Source organism: Lagopus leucura, unplaced genomic scaffold (genome assembly GCF_019238085.1).
Source record: "Lagopus leucura isolate 7727_CA_CO unplaced genomic scaffold, USGS_WTPT01 Super-Scaffold_100016, whole genome shotgun sequence".
In the NCBI taxonomy this organism is placed as follows: Eukaryota; Metazoa; Chordata; class Aves; order Galliformes; family Phasianidae; genus Lagopus; species Lagopus leucura.
The window spans coordinates 11959955-11981550 of NW_024962270.1; the positions used below are offsets into that span (position 1 = coordinate 11959955).

The window sequence follows — 21596 nt, forward strand, 5'->3', positions numbered from 1 at the left end:
TCTGAGGCGCTGGACAGAATCTTCAAGCACTGTTAAAATCTCTTGTATGGTACCAAAAGAGACCTTTTAACCTGTGGATGCTGACACCACTCAGAACATGCTTCTTTTTTCTGTCAGCTCCAGAGCTGCACACATGCAGAACATAGTTTCTTATCCTTTCTGTCTCCTCTGGATATATTTGTCTCAGTCATCTGCAGCAGTGCAAAACAAAAACCTCCTAAAATTCTCATAGCTATCACTTCCAGTCATTGTGGAACAGTGTCATTACACAGGTAAACTAATTAAATACAGGTGTTTACAGTTCCAGTGATTGAGGAATTCTGTGTATTTTCCTTAGAGACCTTGATGGGTGCTGTTGCCCTCAAGGCTGGTGGCTGTCCTGCTCAGTACAGGTATCTGCACAGCTGCGTTGCCTTGAGGTGGGCTGTGCTCAGCCCATGTCTTGTAAGGGAAGCATTGCCCACAAGGCTCTGAATAGCTTGGAAGCTTAAAGCTGAGACCAACAGCATGAGCAAAGCATGTGATTTTCACAGCGTATTCCTTGTTTTGTGTGGTTGCTAAGGACCACTGAAGAGTTGGAGATTAATGCTACGATCGCTTGGTCCCAATATAAAGGATTCCATTGATAATTATCCCAAAGTGAAAAACGTTATAAGTAATCAACTGAAAAGCCTATTCAGATGGGAGCCTGTGCCCCTAGAAGCTCACAGTATGCATAGTGTGTGTGCAGAAAAGGTATGAAATGTGGAACAGCTGTACTTGACCTCTGTTAAAGACTGAGATGAAACAATCACAACAGGGAGCGATGTGAGGGAACTGCTAAAGCTTATAAGAAAACTGCTCTGAGAGTGATGGAACATGGGGTGTTATGTTTTAGCCTAAATGGGCATAAAAATGATCCTGGAAAAAGAATTTAAAAGATCTATCATGGATTCTTTCATTTCATTTGATTGTTAACATGTAAAAATCCATTTTTAAACTAGTAGCAAAGTCTTCTACCTGCCAAGGCATGGAGTGAAGACTTTGTATGTCTCCAGCTGAGATTATTAAAACCCTTGCAGCAGGGAGCTGCATTCCTTTTGCTGTTCTAAGAAGTGAGGGAAATAGAATAAAAATACAATGCCATGGACGTGGGCACTAGAGAACTGAAAGCAGGATGCCTTTTCTTTTAAACTTCTTTCTCCGTTCTGTATCTTTTAATGTCAGGCTTGATTCTTTACATGGATAACTTTATGTAATGCACTCCATCCCTTGCTAGAAAGCATTGTCCTAAACTGCCAATTTCTACCAGTACTGTGGGCTCTTAGAATCTGTTGATCCATTTCAGATTCTCTCGAAATGAACTGAGCAGTGTAAAAATGTTAACATGGAACTCCATGGTAAGTATTCAGCTGTCAAGTGGTAGGTTCTGAGGCTAAGAAAAAACCAGAGCGTCTACAGCATTATTTCGACAGCATTGTTTTGCTAAATAACCAAGCACCAGACTGCTCTGCACATCTGCAGTGGTAGAACAATAGGAGCTCGTCGGTCACGGATGAGTCTCTGCAGTTTTAGAAAATGTTGCCCTCTTCAGGCAATGGTTTGGCATTGCACCTTCTTCTGTTGGAAGGTCGAAATGCACACCCTGACTGGACGGCAATCAGTGTGGAATATAAGCTAACTCACTGTGGAGTTTTAGTCTTGAGCCAACCATGGTACTAGTCTCAAATAATCCGGTGTGTTTTCTGACTGCATGTGACCCTCTCGCTTCTTGCATCTTGTTTTGTCTTCTATTGTACTTGAACTAAAGCATAAACAAAAAGCTTTTTGTATTTTGCACCTTGGAAAAAGAGTCTGCAAATTTCCTGAGCAGTAGTCAGCTTCATCTCAAAACACTGTTGTTTTACCACATTTCTACAGCACTATGGGTACTATTAAATCTTTCAGGAATAAAAGGGAGGTTTCTGTTACTCGTTATCTAATTATCATTTATCTGGAATAGATCTGAAAACAATCTTTATCTGAAAATGTGAGGGGAAAACTTTAGTCCTAACTAACCTAGCAGATATCAAGTTATGTTAAAGATTAAGCTGTCTGAAGCAAATGGAAGTTTATAAACATGGTGTATTGACTTATTTTTTGTTGTATTTTAGGGTCGGCCAGGACCAATTGGGGTTCAAGGACCAATAGGTGCTCCTGGATTTACTGGTCCAGAGGGTTTGCCAGGAGCAAAAGGTGAGAGAGGAGCAGTGGGCCCCCCTGGACCTGCTGGGCACAAAGGCAACAAGGTAGGTTCAACAATGAATTTTCTTTTTTTTTCCACCTGCAATAGATCTGTTGTCTTGTTTAATCTGTGTTTGAATATATAAGGAACATCTTGGACTGTCTGACAAAGGACAAGGGTATTACATCAATACTTTCTGAGAATCCCCTGCTTTTATTTTGAAGTGAAAACACAGGTTCCAAAGCTGTTGAGCATTATAGCCATCCTGGTAGGTGAACCATAGCTAGAAGCACATTGCTTTTGCCAGTAGTTTCTCACTTCACCTGCCCGGAGATGGATGGATATCGTTTGTGCTACATTCAGAGAGATCTGGAGCTGGTTCCTATGTAGAAGATACCGAGCTGACATCTGAAAAAGGGAATGGATATTGAGTGGAACCTGCAACTCAGTTTTGCAGGTGAAAACATATTTATAACAGAAGTAATATTATGAACTGCTATATTAAATAGTATAACCCAACATAAAGCATAGGTGTCAGTGAAGGGAAGGTGCATGATTGGGCACAGTAGCAAATGTACCTTAGTGCCCTGAGGGTTTGTTCTGCTGTTTCTTCTTAGGAAGTAGCAAAGCGGGTGTTCAGACCAGGCAGGAGAGTCAGTGGAAGTATGAGCAAATACTTTCACTGATGTAGAGTGGATACATGAAGGTAGTTTGCCTTAAGGAAAGTTTACATTGTGTCTAGGCATGTGTTTGCATCCTGACTTTTGGGTTGTGCACTGAGGGCTCATCATGTCCGGTTGCATAAAGTAGTGCAGAGTGTATGCTCCCACCACATAGCCTAAAAGAGGTTATATGATAGGAATGTCTGATACTGTCTAATGTATGAACTGGAATGAATTTCCCATTTTCATGCATACGTGCTTGGACAAAAGGAATGCTTCAAGGACAGTAGTTTAAGGCTTTGTGTTGCTTCTTATTTCAAAAATCTGAAGGAAATTTGGGACATCAGGACAAGGACTTGTGTTCCAGGACTGTCCAGATCATCTGACCATGTATCTGATGCAAAATGTTCAAATTATATATGCAAGTAAGAAATAGCCAGATAGTTTAGAAACCAGGACCAGCAGACTAGAACTTGTTTTGCCACATTTTGTCAGCTGCTGGTAAGTGAGATAGCTAGGTGAATGCTAGATCACTTCTGCTTTATATGCTGCAGTTACATTCCACTTTGCTTAATATTCGTCAACACATTGAAGTTCCAGTCATCCTTTCTCATAAGGCAAATAACATAGTAAACTGACAGTGATGACAATGAAAGTCATTGCCTCAGTATTGCATTAATCTGAAAGGCAAAGGAGCACTCAGAGCAAGCACTGACTGCTGATATGAGTGATATTTCACAATTCTAGCAGATAACACTGAAGTTATTTCACATTTTGGAAAAGACAGAAATCTGGAATTGAAACTAGCCTCTAACAACTGAAACCAATTACCTTGCACTGAAATAGTCCTTTGTCTACTCCAGAACTTCTGTTTCTATCTATTGAAATGGCTGCATAACAATACCAACATGCAGTAAGATCCTCCCCTTCACAGAAGCAATATACTTTACCTTTCCAAAGCAAGAATAATTTTGGGTGGGTGTTTTGCTCGTGCAGCCTGTTCTACTATTATCCAGAGTAGAGCAGTAGAACCAGCAAAGTGATATTCCCTTGCAACTCAGTCGGAAGTGATCTGAATTAACAAAGCTGTCTACTTGTCCCTGGATGGAGGTATAAAAACATAGATGAATAAGAACCTTTAAGACTTGCTGAAACTCTTGGAAGATCAAGCGTCACGCTGAGAGTTAAATTTACACTGGGTTGTTTATATTCCTGGCATCTTATTTTCCCCAGATGTGCAATAGGAGATTATGTTTTTCCTTTAAATTGCCTGATTAAAACATTCCTGAAACACTCATTTGGCATCTAGACAGGCTCAGATGTTCAGTTTATATCTTCAGTGACTTCTGTGGTCAGAGGGAATCTACGTGAGATAGTTTGCTTCTTTTAGTATTGAAGGTTGAAGTCCAAGACTGAAAGTGTTGAAGTGAGAAGTATTTCACCAGTGACTGAAATATACAGATTGATAATGAGAAATATAATGTGTTCTCATCTTATTTCAGGGTTCAATGGGAGTTCCAGGATTTCAAGGCATCAATGGGATCCCAGTGAGTTTACATACGCAAATATAAGTCACTTGAATGTCTCTTCTCTCTAGAGGGAAATGGCAATTCTTCATAATGTGTAATGATGGAGACTCTACTTTCTCTGTTTGAAAACGAATCCAATTCCCTCACTTCAGTCTTTCATATTGTAGTTTATGCTGCAATTAGTTCTTATCTTGCTTGCTGCAGGCACAGGGTGCAGATTGTTCCAGTTTTCCTTGCAGTAGCTTTCTTATATGTGATAACTATTATCAGATCTCCTTCAATCTTCTTTTCCTATGATGTGAACCAAAACAGTGATTAGGTCTGAGGCCTCTGAAGAATTCTTGCTTCCAGGTTTAGATCTGAGCCTTTCAGAAACCTAAAACAGAAAAGAGGTGAGTAGTGCATTTGCCATGTGGTAAGAGTTGGTAACTACTTTTCCTGACCATCAGGAGTCTTTGGTTTGTTTCTTTACAACTTGAACTTTCTAGAAGTTGTTTCCTGCATCATACTGAAAATTATATGCCTATTTTGATGAGCTCTCTTTTGCTTTGGTTTTCCCCAGTGATTCTTGGAGAGATGTGTTAGAAATGCTTTGCCTCAGAGGACTTTTCAGCTGGGCCAGCTTTGGAAGTTGCCCCAGGTTTCCTTGTTCTCTCAGCACTATTTAGCTAGTTCTGCTTTCTCCTTCTGGTATTAGAATTATATCTCCTTTTTTAATGATATTTTTCCTGCTGCATGCTTGTGCTTCTGAGCACTCTTATTCTCTTTCCCATCTACCTTACATTCTCAGCTGGCCAAGAGTTTCATCATGATTGAGCTGTGTTTTCCTACCTCCTATCAAACACTGAATTGTTTTGATAGGTTGGCTGAAGATGCAAGTTGGCCCCATGAAGGAGCTCCTTCTTGGCCCCTTCTCTCCCTCAGTTCATCCTTGCCTGTTTTCTCTCCTGCTCTACTCCCTTGCTGCTATTTTTTTCTTTTCCCACCAGCGGACTAACTCTCTAGCTCTGAAGAGAACAAGCTGTTCCCATAATACTTAATTTAATTGAACACGCTGTGGGAACATGCTGTTCTCAGGGTATTTTTTCAGATGAGGCTTTGGAGAAAGGGGATTCCCAACAATAAGGGAAGGATAGAGATATAGCAAAAACCACTGCCAGGTAGTTGGCAGCAGCAGGCATTCCAAGGAGAGAGTGGGGGAGGCAGATGAGAGGATTCAAAGCCTACAGCATATGCAGATCTACTCTGTCTCCTTTACAGTATTGAGCAGGTGGGCCAGTGGGAAAGAAGTAGGTTTTGCTGCTTATGAGCAGTGAAATGCTCACCTTTGGCTCTTCTGTGTTACAACTGCAGGACAGAAAAAGGGCGCAGGGAAACTAATACATATTGTTTACATTCTAGCCATTGAGACAAATGCTTTAATTCTGGGTGAAAATAGCAAACACCACTGTTTGAGAAAATATTTACATTTTTGCCAGTTGCATTTCAGGATGGGGAGTAGCTTAGGTTTGTTGTGAAATGTACACAAACCGATGACATTACATGTTTGTGTGAAATGCAGAGCAAAGGAGAAAAAGTATCCGTGCTGATATATCTAAGAGAGAAGTAAAAATATATCACTATCTTTGCACAAGAATTAACATCCAAACATGAAGAGAGCATCTTCTGAGCCTGCAGGTATCTAAGTGTGGGCAGGTATATTTTGACCGTGGCCAAAAGACTGCAAGACTGTAATTCAGAGGAGTATCCCACTGTTGACCTTAATGTAAATGGTGTTCCATAGAATTTCCCTGGGGAATACTGCTGGTAAGTAAGTCATGTTGTTGCAGCTGGCCTGACTAATCCTTTTAACCTAATAAATACAGCAGCAGCACGTGTTTATTGCTAGCCCTTCTGTGTCACAGTGCAGAGGAAACCATCAAATCCTTAGCCCTACTGGGAAGTTTATTTTTTCCCATAGGACAAGATTCAAGGACACCTCTGGCAAGGGCTGAAGCTGGGGATGTATATAGCTTTTCATGAACTATCTGAAGAGTTCTGGAAAGAAGTATTTCTGTGCAGAATAAGCGCTTGTCTGTGCAGTGAAAGTTAGAGTTACACAGAGAGGTGAAGTTCTCTATTTTGTGTCTCTCCTAGAGGAAATACAAGCACTTGGCAAGGCTGTAAAGAGGCCACTTTGCTGTAGCAATCCATGAACCTGCTTCTTCAATTAGTTTTGTGTTCACCCTTGATTGCATTTGTTTCCCGATTTTTAAATATTTGTTGAGCTCTCCTGTTGGGACGGCCTTTGTGCTAAGCCTGTTAGATTTAGAAAAGAGGTCGCTTGGGATCACAGCATTAGTGTATGCAAAAGAGCCAGAGAAAGCAAAAGCCTAGATGAACAGTTCAGATTTCCTTATCTACGTCCTAAGGAATGACCCCTTTTGTGAGAACAGAGAGCACAAGTAATCTCTCCAGCCTGTTCTTAGCTCAGGTTTGTAAACTAGTTACTCTGCCATGTCATCAGTAACAACTATAAAAGCTGCTTCTTCACCTTAGTCAGCTGAAGTGCTTGAGCTGAACTGATGTGTCTGACGCAGGAATTGGAGGAGCTGAGAATGGGTAAATGGAGTGGAACTTGTAGAACTAGTAGAGTGAAACTATTAACTACTTTTTTTTAGGTAAAAAAATAATTTCAGGCAGATTTTTGTGACTCCTGAGGAAGCTGGTTATGCACAGTCAGTATTGCCAGAGATAAGATTCTTAAAACATAATGAATTCTGATTGCACAATAGAAAGTAGGAAAGTAGGAAATCCCATGTTTTTCTTCTAGAGCAAAAGAGACAACATGTGTCTGTGTGTCCAGCTATGTCAAGCTTTGGCTCAGAACCACGGACATGGATGCCATGGGATTAAGTGACAGGGCCACAGATGTGTTTAGTACACATAAGCACTCACTATAGTCAGCATGATGTGTATCCTCTTTGTGAGCCCTCCTCACATGTTAGGGGGATACCCAAGTCTTTTGGGCCTCTTGGACACTGTATTGCGCCACGATTTAGGAGATCTTACCCAAAGCATTTCCCGAGACATGAGGCCCGTTGGTTAGCTGCCTGCACAGCTGGCTCTTGGCCAGCCCTGGAGGCTCAGCAGCTTGCTTCCTCATCTGTCTGAGGGGCAGATGTTGGCTCAGCTTCCCTAAACCCTGCAGTTGGCCAGCTTATGTTGTAACCAGATACGTGTGCACTTATCTCGCATAGCTTCTGTATTGTTGCTGTAAACAAAAGGAAGGACCTCATAGGAATCGACCGCTCTGGCCTTCCTCTGCAGTCACAGCCTGTCGCATCAGAGACTTGCTGCTCTTGGCTATGACGTACTGTATGGATGGAGGAGGGTGGCTTGCCACTGATCTGTTCCAGATTTGGGAACCAAATGAAGTATAAGTGGCAATAAATTGGTGCTTCAGCCCTTTCACGTCATTTGACTGGGGCCTGGAGAGTCCCCTGCTTGCATACCACAGATGGGTGCTTTGACCAGCAGACTTTAATCATCAGGGCTACTGGTACTACATACACAGTGGTGCCTTTAGCTAATGCTTTGGGACTATTTCTGTGACTTCATTCTATGTCCTGAGGCCTTGTTACATTCAAATTTATCTCTGTCTACATCAACTGCCTAGATCCTGCAGTGGATATGCACTTTGTGTTGATTCAGTTTGCACCTTACTGACTGACAGATGGCAGATCTGGGCTCTCTCCTCTCCATTTTGTTGGCACAAAATGCCACGTAGGTGTGCTGGACCAAGGAACTCATCTGGTTAAAATTAAGAAACAGAATAGTTATTTTTCTGCTGTGTTGTTGGTTTCTTGCCTGCTCTGCTTGTGCTTATGCTAGCACAGAGAAGAGTAAGTGTGAGTGGCCAGCAGCAAGCAATGGCTCTTTCAGTAGCAGCTGACACTGGTGATCAGTTTGAATGTTTAAATAATCATGTTGTAAGTTACTCTGCATCCTTTGGGAAAGTCACTAAGCTACTGTGTGACCCCAGCTTCTCATCTGTAAAATGAAGATTCTTGCATTCTCATGTTTTAGCAAGGCTAAAGATCCTTTAAGATCTTAAAGATCCTTTTAAGATCCTTAGATCTTTACATTAATACAAAGTTCTCATTGAGCTTGGTCAGAGTATATGGTATTGGCTTGGACTGGAAAGACATTCAGTAACACAAATCTGATTTGTTTTATGTGTTAGGCGTGAAGGATTGTTAATGTTCTGGTTTATCTCCATTTTATCCTTGCTTCTTTTTCCCTTTCCTAACATGAGTCATAACTCATTTAATGCCCTACCTTAAAGATGAATCTTTGGGATCACACAAAAACGCTCTGGGAATGATAGAAAATCAGGGTGTACTGAGGGGAGAGAGAGAACTGTCAATTACTGATTCTCACTCCCTGAATTTCATTTTTCTTCTTACCACAAAACATCATCTTTGAGTGCCACAGAGCTCGTTTCTATGAAGAGGTGGATAGGATAAAGAGAAGCTTAATACCTGGGCATTGTGACTGACAGTTTGGCCTTCCTTTGTTTTGCCAAAGTATTCCCATGTGATACTGAAGAAAAAGTAACTAAAGGCTCTAATTTTTATCTCCTTTGCATCACTATGGTGCTGAGTCAAATGAATAGAGCTATGGCAGGGCTAAATTAGTGTGAAATCAGAATTAGGTACAACTCTTTTCCATCCTGCTTTTGATTATTAATTGACCATTACAAAAACTTTCTCTAACAACTGCTAGTTTCATTAGATCTTGCTCCGGTTGCTTTGCCTAAGGTTTTAAGTTTAATACGATGAGGAAAGCTGTTTTGTGAATGATGTGATGCTGGAGTTGGAACATCTGTTGAACTATTAAAAGAAAGAATCCACAGTGGAGAGGAAGAGAAGTCAGTGCAACTTTCATGTTTGGAGCTATAACTTTGGAATTACAAATGCTCAGTATTGTTGAACCTGCTTTTTTCCTTGTTTTCACATGAGCAACTTCCATTATCATTGTCAGGTGCACCCTCGCACTGTGCTCTGTGTCATATGCTGTGTATTTCAGATTGTGCTTTCAGGACCTACTCATGCACAAGTTATGTACTTCAGAAAATTATCCCTTGGAGAGAAAGATAATTGAATCCAGCTGATGTTCTAGGATTTAATCTTTGGGGAGGATAAACAATGCTGGCTGAAGAACCTACTTCTACTGCAGCCTGTCATACACTGAACTTGAGTGGGAGTTGCCTGTTTCCTTTGTTTTGTGTTGCCATTTGGAAGACGGAAGTTTTCTAGGGACAGTGTTGCTAATAAAATACCACCTGTCATCATCCTCTCTTTTTCCTTTTTACACAGGGTCACCCTGGCCAGTCTGGACCCAGGGGTCCACCTGGCCTCGATGGCTGCAATGGAACCATTGGGAGTCCTGGTGTTTCTGGGACAGATGGATTTCCCGGCATACCCGGGCTGCCGGTACGTCCCAAGGCAGCTGTAGTGTTTTGTTGTCACTAAGCCAGGATTTGCTTTTCTTACCAGTGGTGGACAAATAGCTCCCGAGTTCTTAGGAAGAACCCTATAACCCCAAGTTCCTTAGTATTCTTAGAGCTCACTGTCATTTTCTTATTGAAATTCCACTCTTATTTACTGTGTAAATGTTAACTTTTGAGGCTAAAATGAAGGTCCTGTGACAGTGTGCTCCCTATCCCTTTGTCACTGGCAACATTCAAGCTGACTGAGAAGAGACTGTGATAAAGTTTTTAAGAACTATAATGTGTCAAACATCTTCCAGTTGAGATGTTTCAGGTTAGGGAATGCTGATTCAAAAAAGGAACTGCTCGTGTCTCTTGTATGTCATCCAGACTTGAAGTTTATGTAATGTTGAAAACAACAAAGAAACAAAAGCAAGTTAAAATATGACTTTCTAAAATAACTGATTTACTCATACTTCCTGCTCAAATTTCTATTTTGTAATGCGTGTGGGATTTTATTTTTGGCAAGAAAAGCTGCTTGGATCAGCTAACTCCTCTCAAATTAAGGTGGCAATTACATGAAATCACATTGGATAAACTGCATGGAATGATGAGGATTAAAATAAATGGGGTAAATCTAGAATTATAACAGCTGCTTTTTCAGAAGATTCATGCATGCAACCTGTTGTGTGTTTTTGGTTTTTTTTGTCTCACTGTTTCTAAGCAAATATGTTAATGTACTGTTCTACAGAAGAGATATATACATGTACAGGGCAGTTACAGCATGTCAAACAGATTCAGGGAGAATCTTAAAAGTTTTTAAAGGCCTAAAATAAAAGGAAAATCTAATATAAGCAGGAAAATACCAGAGAAAATGTTTGCAGAGTGTTGTTTTTCTAAAGCCTCAGGAAGTCTTAAGTTCTCTAATACCACTGCAGTGCTACCTTTGTAGTTTACTGGAGCAAGAAGTTCTTTATACTGAATGTAATTTCTTCCAAAACCAAATCAGTGTATTGTTTACTAGAAATTTATTTTTGTCATTTATTTTTTATCAGGGTCGTCCTGGCCCAAAAGGTCTTAAAGGAGAACCTGTTTTTGCTCAAGGCAGCCTTAAAGGAATGAAGGTAAGATTTTCTATGGGAGAAAACACAGGATGAGAAACACTTTGATGTCCCAGAGGTTTCAGGGCTGATGCTACAGCTTAGGCTGCTCATAATGCTAAACATGGGCGTTCTAGGTAGGTCTGAAGGCAGAGCAGAGAAAAAGACCATTCCTTAATGACAACACAGAATGCTCTCAGAACTTGAATTTGCTTCATCTTTGCAGCACTAAAACATCTTGTTTATTGCGTACTGGATTGCTGGCACATAACTCATCCTGTTACTGTTCAGAGTAGTTGCTGGTCCTTCACCTGTCTCTAGGCAGCTGGCACCATTCATTTGTTGGTGCCAAACACAGATATGAGGAATTTCTGGTAAGCTTACCCTGATTTACATGAGGTAGTGTATTTGTTTTCAGATGCAGAACTTCCCTGTATGTGGCATCCTCACACATGCCAGGTCTGTTGAAATAATTGCCCAGGAGACTTGCAAGCACAGATTAAGATTTCTCCTGTGAAATCCCACTTGCCTCCCAGTGTTTTTTGTACTGGGAGATATTAATAATCAGCGGGTTGTATTCTGGGTTTAAATGCATGAATACCATATTCCACTCATACTATTTCACCATTTATTGCTATGAAGTCAGAATTCTAATTCTCTGTTTAATAAGGACCTTGCCCTGAAATGTCTGTATCATGTCTGTGATTTTATTTATTATAAAGAGAATACAGACTATGGAAACATGATCACAATTTATTTTTCCAGACAGTGAGTAGGTTCTTCAATATCCTCATATAAAAATTTAGTTCTTTGTTGCCTTGAAGCAAACATTCACCAGCTTGGAGTGGTGTTAACTTTTGACAGAAGCACCAGGCTTGGGAAAAAACTGTAAAAGATTTGGTACGTCTTGTGCTATGTTCAGCAGCTTCATTACTCATTAAATATAAAAAATAGTTCAAAAAATTCTGTCATGTAGGGCCCCTCACTCTGCCCTTTTGTTTATCAAAATGACGAACTTTTCTGAAATTCTACCCATATATGCATATACAACCATACATTGGTAAAAATTAAATAGATCTCTGTTTAAATTAAGTTTGCTATTTGTGGAAAATACAGATTGTTTGAAATAACGTTTTATAGTGTTTGCAATGAAAGCTTTTGCAGTGTGTTTTTCAGATTTTTTACAACTAATGCAACTTTTTAATGCCACTTCAGTTTCTTTTGCTCCCTGTCAATAAAATGGTGGTTGTTATTTCAGACTTTTGGAACCTTTCCATTTCCCAATTCAAACATGGGAGCACAGGTGTCAGAACTAAAAGTGAACATGAACTAAAAAGCAAATATTCCTGTTTAGACTAATAAATATGTATTTATAGCCCTTCATAGTTTTTTGCAGTGATACAATGGTATTTTTACTGATGTGCTTTTCATTTTTAGGGAGAAAACGGTCTTCCTGGTTTGGATGGTATTTCTGTAAGTTATTTAATTTGGGAATTATAATTTTTAAGAATATTACTGAAAGTAGGTGCTTTCCCTTGTACTGGTTCTCAGGGACACTTTTCAAATTAATGGGCTGTGTGTTTTCTTCATACCAGTAGCTTGAATAACTCCAGTTTTCTAATGGTATGAATCGGTCCATGTTATGGCAGCAGAAGTCAGATTTTGCTATTGTCTGTTCTGTTTTTCCCTATGAAATTCAATCTCCCTTCTACCATTCAAATCTGTAACTTTGATTTCCAACTTTTGTCTTGTAATATGAATTGGGTTCTTAAAGAGTGTAAATGAATGTACGTAACTGGGAGGCTATTACTGTATGTTTTCTGATGGGATAGGTGCTACACATTCTGTATTTCTCCTGTGTTCTTCTTATAGGGCTCCAAAGGTTTTCCAGGCCCAACAGGTCCTGCAGGCCCTATAGGATTACCAGGTTTGCAAGTAAGAGGCCCTGACTGTTGTACTTCTTGATAGAATAGTTCAAAATATTGGCAACTTTCCATCTTGACTACATTTGTCTCATCACAATGAGCAGAAGTTTGTGTGCTTCTGAGAGGATGAGGCCTGTTCTTTAAGTGTGAAATACTTGAACTCAGACTGTTTAATCTCAAGAGCCAAAGTTCTCCTCTGGAGCAGTGTTCAGAGCAACAGTCATGAATGAGAGCTCCAGCAAAGCCCTAGAGCACCATCTACAAACAGTACTTAATACTGTTCTGAAGGCTTCCTCATCTCAGAACTAGAGGAAATATTCTGATCTCTGCATGGTTAGAGCCTTTCTCATGAAATGTGCTGGAAAGTTCATTTTCTGAGACACTAGAAGAGAGTTTTATTTGGACAGCCATAAAAACAAACTAAATGTTTGTTGCTTTTGAATTAAGATTTGCTCTTAACTAACTGTAGTGCCAAAGGACTGTGCTGTCTCTCATAGATATGAAGACTAGAAGATTATTTTATCACTTGCTTTTGCTCTGGGGACAGAGATGAAATGAAAGTTCAGGTACCAAATGTTGTTCCTATTATTTGCATCCTACTTAAGTCTTGATCTTGTTCACATTTAGGGTCCAGTGGGTCCTCCTGGGCCACCAGGTCCAAAAGTAAGTACCTACATTTCTGTCATATTGCTACACCTGATTGTTGGCTATTTTTTTTGTCATTATGGTGTGCCTAGATGATAATGATACCAATGTTGCTGATGTTTTGTTATTCATTGTCATCTTTTTTCTCCCCTAGGGTAATATGGGATTAGGCTTTCAAGGAGAGAAAGGAGAAAAAGTAGGTGAATCTTGTTCTGGTACAGAAGGAGTGTAAAGTTATACTCAAGTGTTCCATCATAACTTTATCCTCTACACAGTGGCTGGATTCCAGCATTTTCTTCTTCTGTGTTTCCTTTTCTTCTTTTGGACTGAATGACAGTCCAAATACTGAAGAGTCTTGCTGGTTGCTGATAATGTTTTACAAAGAAAAAAGGATGGGAGCTTTTCCTGAATGAAGTGAGGGAAGAAAGTGTCATTTCAGTGCAGTGCTTTCATGGCAGTCAAGACACAAGGTCCTCTTTTGACACCTTTTCAATCTGTCCTTTAGTTTATATGGACCCTTAACTCTTGTACTGAATTTTTCTTTGGAATTTATGCTCTGTGCATTTCATAATATTCTTTGGATTAACTGATGCATAATTTATAGTCTTAGTATCTTAATGGACATCTTGCAGTCTGTGTGAGGGGTTTACAGTGGCATAATGGGCTTCTCAGAGGTCTCAGTTTGAGGCATGATTCTGCTGCTGTTAAAATCAGTTATCAGTATACTACGTTTCTAGTTGTTTCTTGACTTCTTGTCTTGCACATTTCTCTTCAAATTGTTTCTGGTGTGTTTTTCTGTTGATTTTAAAGATTAGGCTTTTCCTTCCTCCCTCCCTCCCTCCCTTTCTTTTTTGTCTTTACGTGATTTATATCCACAACTTCTCTGAAACAATTTTAATGCATTTTGCTAATCTTAATTTTCAGTCTGATTTTTGGCTTTCATGGCCAAATTCCTGTGCCAGTACTTAGGCACACAAATACTTTGTACAAAACATAAAATTAGACTGGATTTTTTTTTTTCCTGATTCACAAGCAACTTTCATAAGAAATCAGGTGCACTCTGCCTATGTTAATACCTTCATCTTTTGCCTACAGGGTGATGTAGGACTGCCCGGGCCTCCAGGTCCCCCTCCATCGACTGGAATACTAGAATTCATGGGATTCCCAAAGGGGAAACAAGGAGAAAAGGTAAATATAACTTAGAAGCCCTCCCATCCCCTTAATACAAAGGCTGAAAAAACTTACTAGACAGTGAGGGCCATTATCTTTCCAAACCATACTCATTTTCTGCACTAGTTTAATCTCCAGAGAGTTATTGAATAAAAATATTGTCAGCTCAGAGCAGTGTGGAGCATTGTAGAATCCATAGCTGTCAGAATGATAAATCTTAAAGCTATTTAAAGATTTCCATCGTTAATCCTAGAATGAATGACGTTCTTTTAGTTTTCCTTGGACCTGTGAAATATGGTTGTGTAAAAATAGATGATAAAAAACCAACAATTCCTTTCTAAAAAGTAAATAAAAAGCTCCAAGTCTTTTGCTTTCACTCTGACACACACTAACATGAAATAATCGGATTTCTCTCACTTATTTTGTTATTCAGGCATTTACTGAGATACATGTGTAGCTCATCAGCATGTCTATAAAAGCCCTGTGGAACTTGAGTCAAAGATTCTCTGCACACATGAAGTATAGGCATATTGGATTAGTCTAGGACACATACAGAATGGTGTGGGAGCTGATGTGAGCTTGCATAAGCCACTGCATAAGTCATGGGAGTCACTGTGTTACTTGGTGGAGTTGCATTAGTCTGAGACTCAAATAAGGGCTGTTAATATGGCTCACTCTTGAAGTTGTAAGCAGGATTACAATGACTATTTTATCTCAGCATGTGTTATTAGCTGCTTTCCATGAATTACTGTGCGTGTTCAAAGATGACAATCTGAGATGTTCTGGTTTGCCTTCCAGCAGTGGAGGAATGTAGAACAATAGTTCCGAAGTAGTGGTCCTAGAAGCCATGGGAAGTGGTCACAGACAATCCACTGCATGCATCAGCACTGGCAAATGATGACACAAATCAAGCATACTTACTGCCAAATAAGGCCTTGCCTTAGGAGTCAGGAGTGCGATGGGTGGATTGGGGTAAATCATGCTTTCATGGACACAGTGGTTTATTGTGTTTACCTTTTTCAGGGTGAGCCAGGCCCTCAAGGATTGCCTGGAGACAAAGGATTGCCTGGACTGCCGGTAAGGGAGAGTTTTTAGTATGTGCCCAGTATGAGTTAGATGGCTCAGAAGCCTCTGAATAGCTCATAAGATCTCTACAGGAGTTTCTAGGCACTTGAATATTTGAAAATCTAATGCAAATGTCCACGTAATTTTGTGAAAACTGTAATCTGATCATTTTTGTCTTGGAAAAATGAAGAAGACGGCGTTGTCCTGCTATAGGTGCTACAAAGCAGCCGTCGTTTCAGTACGTCTGAACTGTGGTTTGCAAAGGAAATCTGCAAGTAGACATAACTTTTGCTTATCCACTTGATGGTAGTGTTTCTTGATCTCCCACAGAGAGCTAGGTACATTTAAAAAATCCTCTTAGTTTAATTGTATTTAGATGTGCTTTTTGTTTCAAGTTATAAAGCACGTATACTTATCTTTATGTCTGACTATCTTAATGTATATATCTAGTTTTAAAATGGGCTGTTTAACATTAGTGCTTATAAACTCAGGAATGTGTAGCATCTTCCCTCTATGAATTAACAACAACAATTTATCTCTGGATTCCAGAGAGGTCTTTCCCAGCTTATAACTTACTATAAACACAAGTTCTTCAGATAAGTTTTGGTAATAAATATTTTGTGGAACTTCTGGCCAATGAGATAAATTGTTTGCTGGTTTCTTCAGTGTACAGATGTTCTCAGTAGAATGGCGTGCGAGAACCTGTTCATGAAGCACAGTTTGTGGACATGTTCCATTATGTGCATGTTTATCTTTAAGCATCACGAAAGGCCCACAGAAGCTGGTGGGATTGAGGATATGTGTGAATTTAACCACAAGCGTAAGATATTTCAAGACTGAAGCCTGAAAATTGCCTACCTACTGTAACTCACTGAAATTAAATCCTGGTGTTCCATCTGTGGATTTGATACTTCTTGCTGATGGGAAAACCACCAAACAGTTCCAACTGTTGAGCGTGAAAATTTTTGTGTCATTCTGAGGCTTTAGCAATTAAAAAAAAAAAATTAAAAAAAGGTGCTCTGAGTCTTGCCTTGAGCTGCTACTGTTAAGAAATTAGATTTGAAATTACTTCTAAATGTAGAATACGATACAGAATGACAGAACTTCGCTGCTTATAGCACAGTGTTACTTGCATTTCCTGCTAAGAAACGTGCTATAGTCTAAATGGATGAAAGTCACAGGGAATGAAGAATATAATGCACTGCACATGAAGAATATAATGCTTGATTTCTTTCTGGAGCAAAAGAAGCCCAGCAGAAACAGTCCATTTCCTTTGCATCTCTGCTGCAGTTTATGTTAAAAGATGTTTCAGTGCTCATTCTGATTTAAGATTGTTCTTTAAAGTTCCTTTCAGATCTAATGTTAATATTTTCCCTCAGGGCTTTGGTGGTGTTGGAGAAAAAGGAGAAAAAGGTGTGCCTGGTTTGCCAGGTGGCAGGGTAGGTAACCTTACAGAGTCCTTAAATGCCTGTTTTCAAACTAGTTTCATAAAGTGGACTTATCACTAACAGAAGCATTCTCAAAGCATGTAGGAGTCCCAGATACAGAATTGTGACCCATATTAGCCAGCACCATACAATAACATAACCAACAGTTCTTCTCTCAGTAAAGTCTTAGGCTAAGGGTGAAATATGAAAATAGATGAGGCACTCCAAGAAAATCATACATGAGTACTGGAGGACTTGATACTACCAGGCCTGAGTTTTTTCCGTGCTTTTTGAAAGCTTCACAGAGGCTTTGCAGGGACTTTAGGGAGCTTTTACCCCTTATCAGAATAAGCTATGAAAGAACACGTAGTTGGGAATGAAGAAGTCCAGCTGGCAATAGAGATTGGTCAAACTTGACAGTGAAGGTGGAAGTTAACAGCATGCTCCATCACATGCCATAGATTCTTCTAATCACCATGAACTTGCAGCAACGTGGTGCTCATACACAACAGGAAGACCAAAGCACTCTGTTCTGCATCTGAAGAACAAAACTGTCACAGCAGAAAATATTTGTCTCTGTTAAGTTTCACAGCTCTGTAATGACGAACCACCTACCAATCTTGTAAGTTGAGAAACTCATAACTTAGTTAGCAAGATAATGACTAAAGAAGATAAGACACCTTTTTATCAGTTATCCTGTTGAATGCTTTTGACGATGATTGTTAGTATTTGGAAGAGAAAGAAAACCATTAGTAGCTTCTCCTTTTGAAATTTCACCTTTTAACTCTTTGGTACTGAGATCTCAGAGCCTGGTGAAGTAAGAGCAGACTGAGATGGAGCTTCTGAAAGTTACATAATGTGTTTTCCTTTCTTAGGGTCTTTTGGGGCTGGATGGATCCAATGGCATTCCAGGGAGAAAGGTGAAATACTCTTTTTATTTTTTACTGCAGAAACCAGCTTAGGTATTATGAGTGCTGAGAAATCAGTGCAATCAGGTTACTGTTTATTCCTTCTCAGATGCTTGACAGTATGTGTAAGACAACAAACTGGCTTTGCAATACAGGTCTAAGCACTGAAAGTGTCTCAGCTATCAAATTATGCCATGTTATTGTGTCACTTCATAAAAAGGTTCATGTTTGCAACTTTGCAGGGTCATCCAGGTATTCCAGGCTATCCAGGACTGGATGGAATTGAAGGCACAAAGGTAACTTCTCAGATGGAAATACTAAAGCACTGCCATCGTAAATATATTTGCATGAATAAATGTCATTGCTTCAGTCAAACTTATGGGAGTGAGTGGATGCTTAAGATAGCTGCCAGGGCTGCCAGATGTCTGGAAATGGAGTGGAAAATGACTGTACAGTAGTTTGTTGTGAGTGAACTTAAAATCTGCCACCAACATTGATATATGGTTGGCAAACATGAGAAATGCAAGCAGTGAAGGGCTTATCTGATGGAGAGCATGTAGTGTAGGTTTATACACAGAGCAGTGCTACTGCATGAATCATCAAAGTGCTGGACTGCTCTGGCACAACGGATTGTGTTTGTAATATGTATTTATGACGGTGATTTGGACAACAATCAGATTTTGCACTTCCTGTTTTAAAGAGAATTTGATACCGTGTTAGAGTGAGAGGAATTAATGATACCACAGTCTGTCACAAGTTGCTTGTTGTATTAAGTCATTTTCTGGAGAAATCCATTTCCCCCTTTTTTTCTACAGGGTGAAGTAGGTGACATTGGTCCCCCAGGCCCTCCTATCATTGTTGACAAGGAAGGTGTAGTAATTTCAGGTACACATTTTTATTTCTTTTTTGTTTTGAAACGAGCTTAAAGCACTTTTTTTTTCTGATGCAACTTGTTTTATTTCTGTATTTTAGCACTTCTCCATGCTGTGATTTGAGTCTAGCCTATCTCTTGTTATTCCTCCTTTCATTTCTGTATTGGTAACATACAGATACATTTCATGCTGTATATTTATACCTGAATTTGTAATAAATCTTTCATTCCTGACTTGCAAAATGATACATTTCAAGGTACAATTAAACACCTGGGAAACTGACTGTATATGAGCATGGGGAAATGTAGCCTACCTGTGTGTCTTATTTCTGTGTACCAAAGGAACGGATAGCCTGAATGTCATTCTGCTCTTATTTGTCGTTCAGTGTGATAGGAATACCACTGAGAAAAGAAAATTAATGCCACAGTTGAAAGAGCTCTGGGTGACAACAATCTTGGAGTCTGTAAAATTATGGGGACAAGTTGCATAATGCCTCATTCTCTTTCAAATGCAGTCAAGTTTGAAACAACTTCTCACTGGGCTCAGGAGGAAGTTTTCCTGTCATTGTCAGCTTAGCCTACCAGACTTACTAGTAGCAGCTTTGCTGTCAGTGAGATCAGTGACAGAGGTAGTAAGCTGTACAGTTCTTCAGCAGAAATTCTCAAGTTTTTCTTCCTTGTCTTTCTGTATTTGTCTAACAGGTGCCCCAGGTGACCCTGGAAACCCAGGAATACCTGGTCCTCCAGGAGATGAAGGGATCAGTGGCCTACCAGGCTTTCCAGGAGTTCCAGGGTTTCCAGGCCTGGAGAGAGGTAAAGCATCTGCTGAGTGACCTTAACAGGCTGTTTTCTGAGTGTTTGTTGTGAGGCTCTGGGTGGCAGGCTGGAGATGTTGAAGGTATTGCAGCGAGCCTCTCCATCCTCCTGCCGGCCTGCCTTACAGGCTGCTGTGAGGTGCAGAAGGCGAGGAAGAGGCACAGGAAAACCAAGCATGTTCATTTGGCTGGGAGCAGAATTAGTCCCACGGTGATTACAATCTGTTTCAAGGCTCCAGCTCTCAATATTTGATAGACAGAAGTTGTTTTGTTTGATTTCTATTTCAAACTGAATTAAATGTTCCATTTCAGTTTCAAATTGACAGACCCTTTCCTACAAATGGAACATTTTATTTGTTTTTGAAAAGGAGCTTTTTTGATTGAGTCTTCATTTTTCACAGAATTACAGAAATGCAGGGGTTGGAAGGGACCTCTGGATCTCATCTAGTGCAACCCCTGTGCTAAAGCAGGTTCCCTGCAGTTCTGTTTTGCAGCAGAGAGCTAGCATGTTGGCTAAGTGAAACCACTGTAGCTGGAACCCATTTGTCCCATCAAAAATCTAACTCAAGTTTCTGTTTAATGTCATTTGTGAAATCCTGGCTGCAGTGTTCCAGACACTGGTACCAAGGCAATTACCTCCACTCAAACTCAATCTGAAAATTAGTGAATCATGGTGTTCCATAGTTAATTGTCTCACCTATTAGTGAAATTTCAATACAGCCCTGTAAAGTTTTTTGAATGACCAAAGGAATGTGTACATGTGTGCCAGCTGGTGACTACAATTAATAAGTTGTCCTTTGTATGCAATTAGAAAATGTTCTTTACTAACATGGTTACAGTTCAGGACACAACAGTAATTTTCACAATATTAAAACTATCAGAATATGTTTGCTGCTGGATAGCTGCTAATCATGTCAGTGTTGTTTAGATGGAATGGGCCCTGGAGGGTCTCCAGGTATTCCTGGTGTGAAGGGTGAAATGGGAGAACCAGGAAGAGCAACAGTTGGATCACCAGGCGCTCCAGGAAGAGATGGTTTACCTGGTCTGCCAGGAGCACCAGGATTGCCTGGGTCATCACGTATGTACATTTTTGACATCAATTTCTACATTGAATTCATAGTGAAACAAAGCAAATAATGATTTCTGTATTTATTTATTTGCAAGTGGAGATTATTCATCTGTAAATCTTAAAAGCTTGGTTAGCATCGCGTTGTAATTGTAATTCACAACCTTTGATATATTTATCTGCATTCCTCTGAAATAACAAAATGCAAATAATAGCATTAGCAAAAACTAATTATTTTTGAGGTGGGTAACCTGATAGACTGAAGCACACGGTTCTAACGGCACAATTTATGTTTGTTCTGTTCTGGTAGGATGAAATGGAGCCAATTCAGATATTGACTTCTGAGAAACATGTTTCAGTTAGGGAAAAGAAAGGAGGGTTATATCATATAGCATGCAGGTTGATGGGAGGAAAGCTAAATACAGTTTCCCGTGGTGTGTACTGAATTAGATAAAGAAGATCCTGTGACTTTTTGAGCACTTGGGGTAAATGACTGATCTTGCAAGTTGGTATTTAAGGTACCAGGAGTCAGATAGGATACCTGAAGAAACAGTTTATAGACATAAGGAAATGTGATTTCAATTTTATGTATTTCCTGATTGGTTTAATTATGCACTGTTTTGTTTGGTAAAGTGGTAAACCTTGTGTTATGTTATTCTGCCATAAACTGAGTTCAAACAGTATGTTTTATTTGTTTTGTTCTAGAGAGCAAAAAGTTCCAAAATCAGAGCTCTGAT

General features: G+C 39.7%; 1 protein-coding gene across 1 annotated transcript in view; it reads left to right on the plus strand.

Annotated features, from left to right (window-relative positions):
* COL4A6 (collagen type IV alpha 6 chain) overlaps window positions 1–21596 on the plus strand; it is a 121211-nt gene that overhangs the window by 76445 nt on the left and 23170 nt on the right. The window contains exons 5-20 of the mRNA XM_042876785.1: window positions 2133–2267; window positions 4368–4412; window positions 9755–9871; window positions 10923–10991; window positions 12405–12440; window positions 12840–12902; window positions 13520–13555; window positions 13692–13733; window positions 14633–14725; window positions 15731–15784; window positions 17152–17211; window positions 18075–18119; window positions 18350–18403; window positions 18923–18992; window positions 19681–19791; window positions 20722–20871. Of these exons, the coding sequence (XP_042732719.1) occupies window positions 2133–2267; window positions 4368–4412; window positions 9755–9871; window positions 10923–10991; window positions 12405–12440; window positions 12840–12902; window positions 13520–13555; window positions 13692–13733; window positions 14633–14725; window positions 15731–15784; window positions 17152–17211; window positions 18075–18119; window positions 18350–18403; window positions 18923–18992; window positions 19681–19791; window positions 20722–20871 (1180 nt within the window). The remainder of the gene's footprint in view (window positions 1–2132; window positions 2268–4367; window positions 4413–9754; window positions 9872–10922; window positions 10992–12404; window positions 12441–12839; window positions 12903–13519; window positions 13556–13691; window positions 13734–14632; window positions 14726–15730; window positions 15785–17151; window positions 17212–18074; window positions 18120–18349; window positions 18404–18922; window positions 18993–19680; window positions 19792–20721; window positions 20872–21596) is intronic.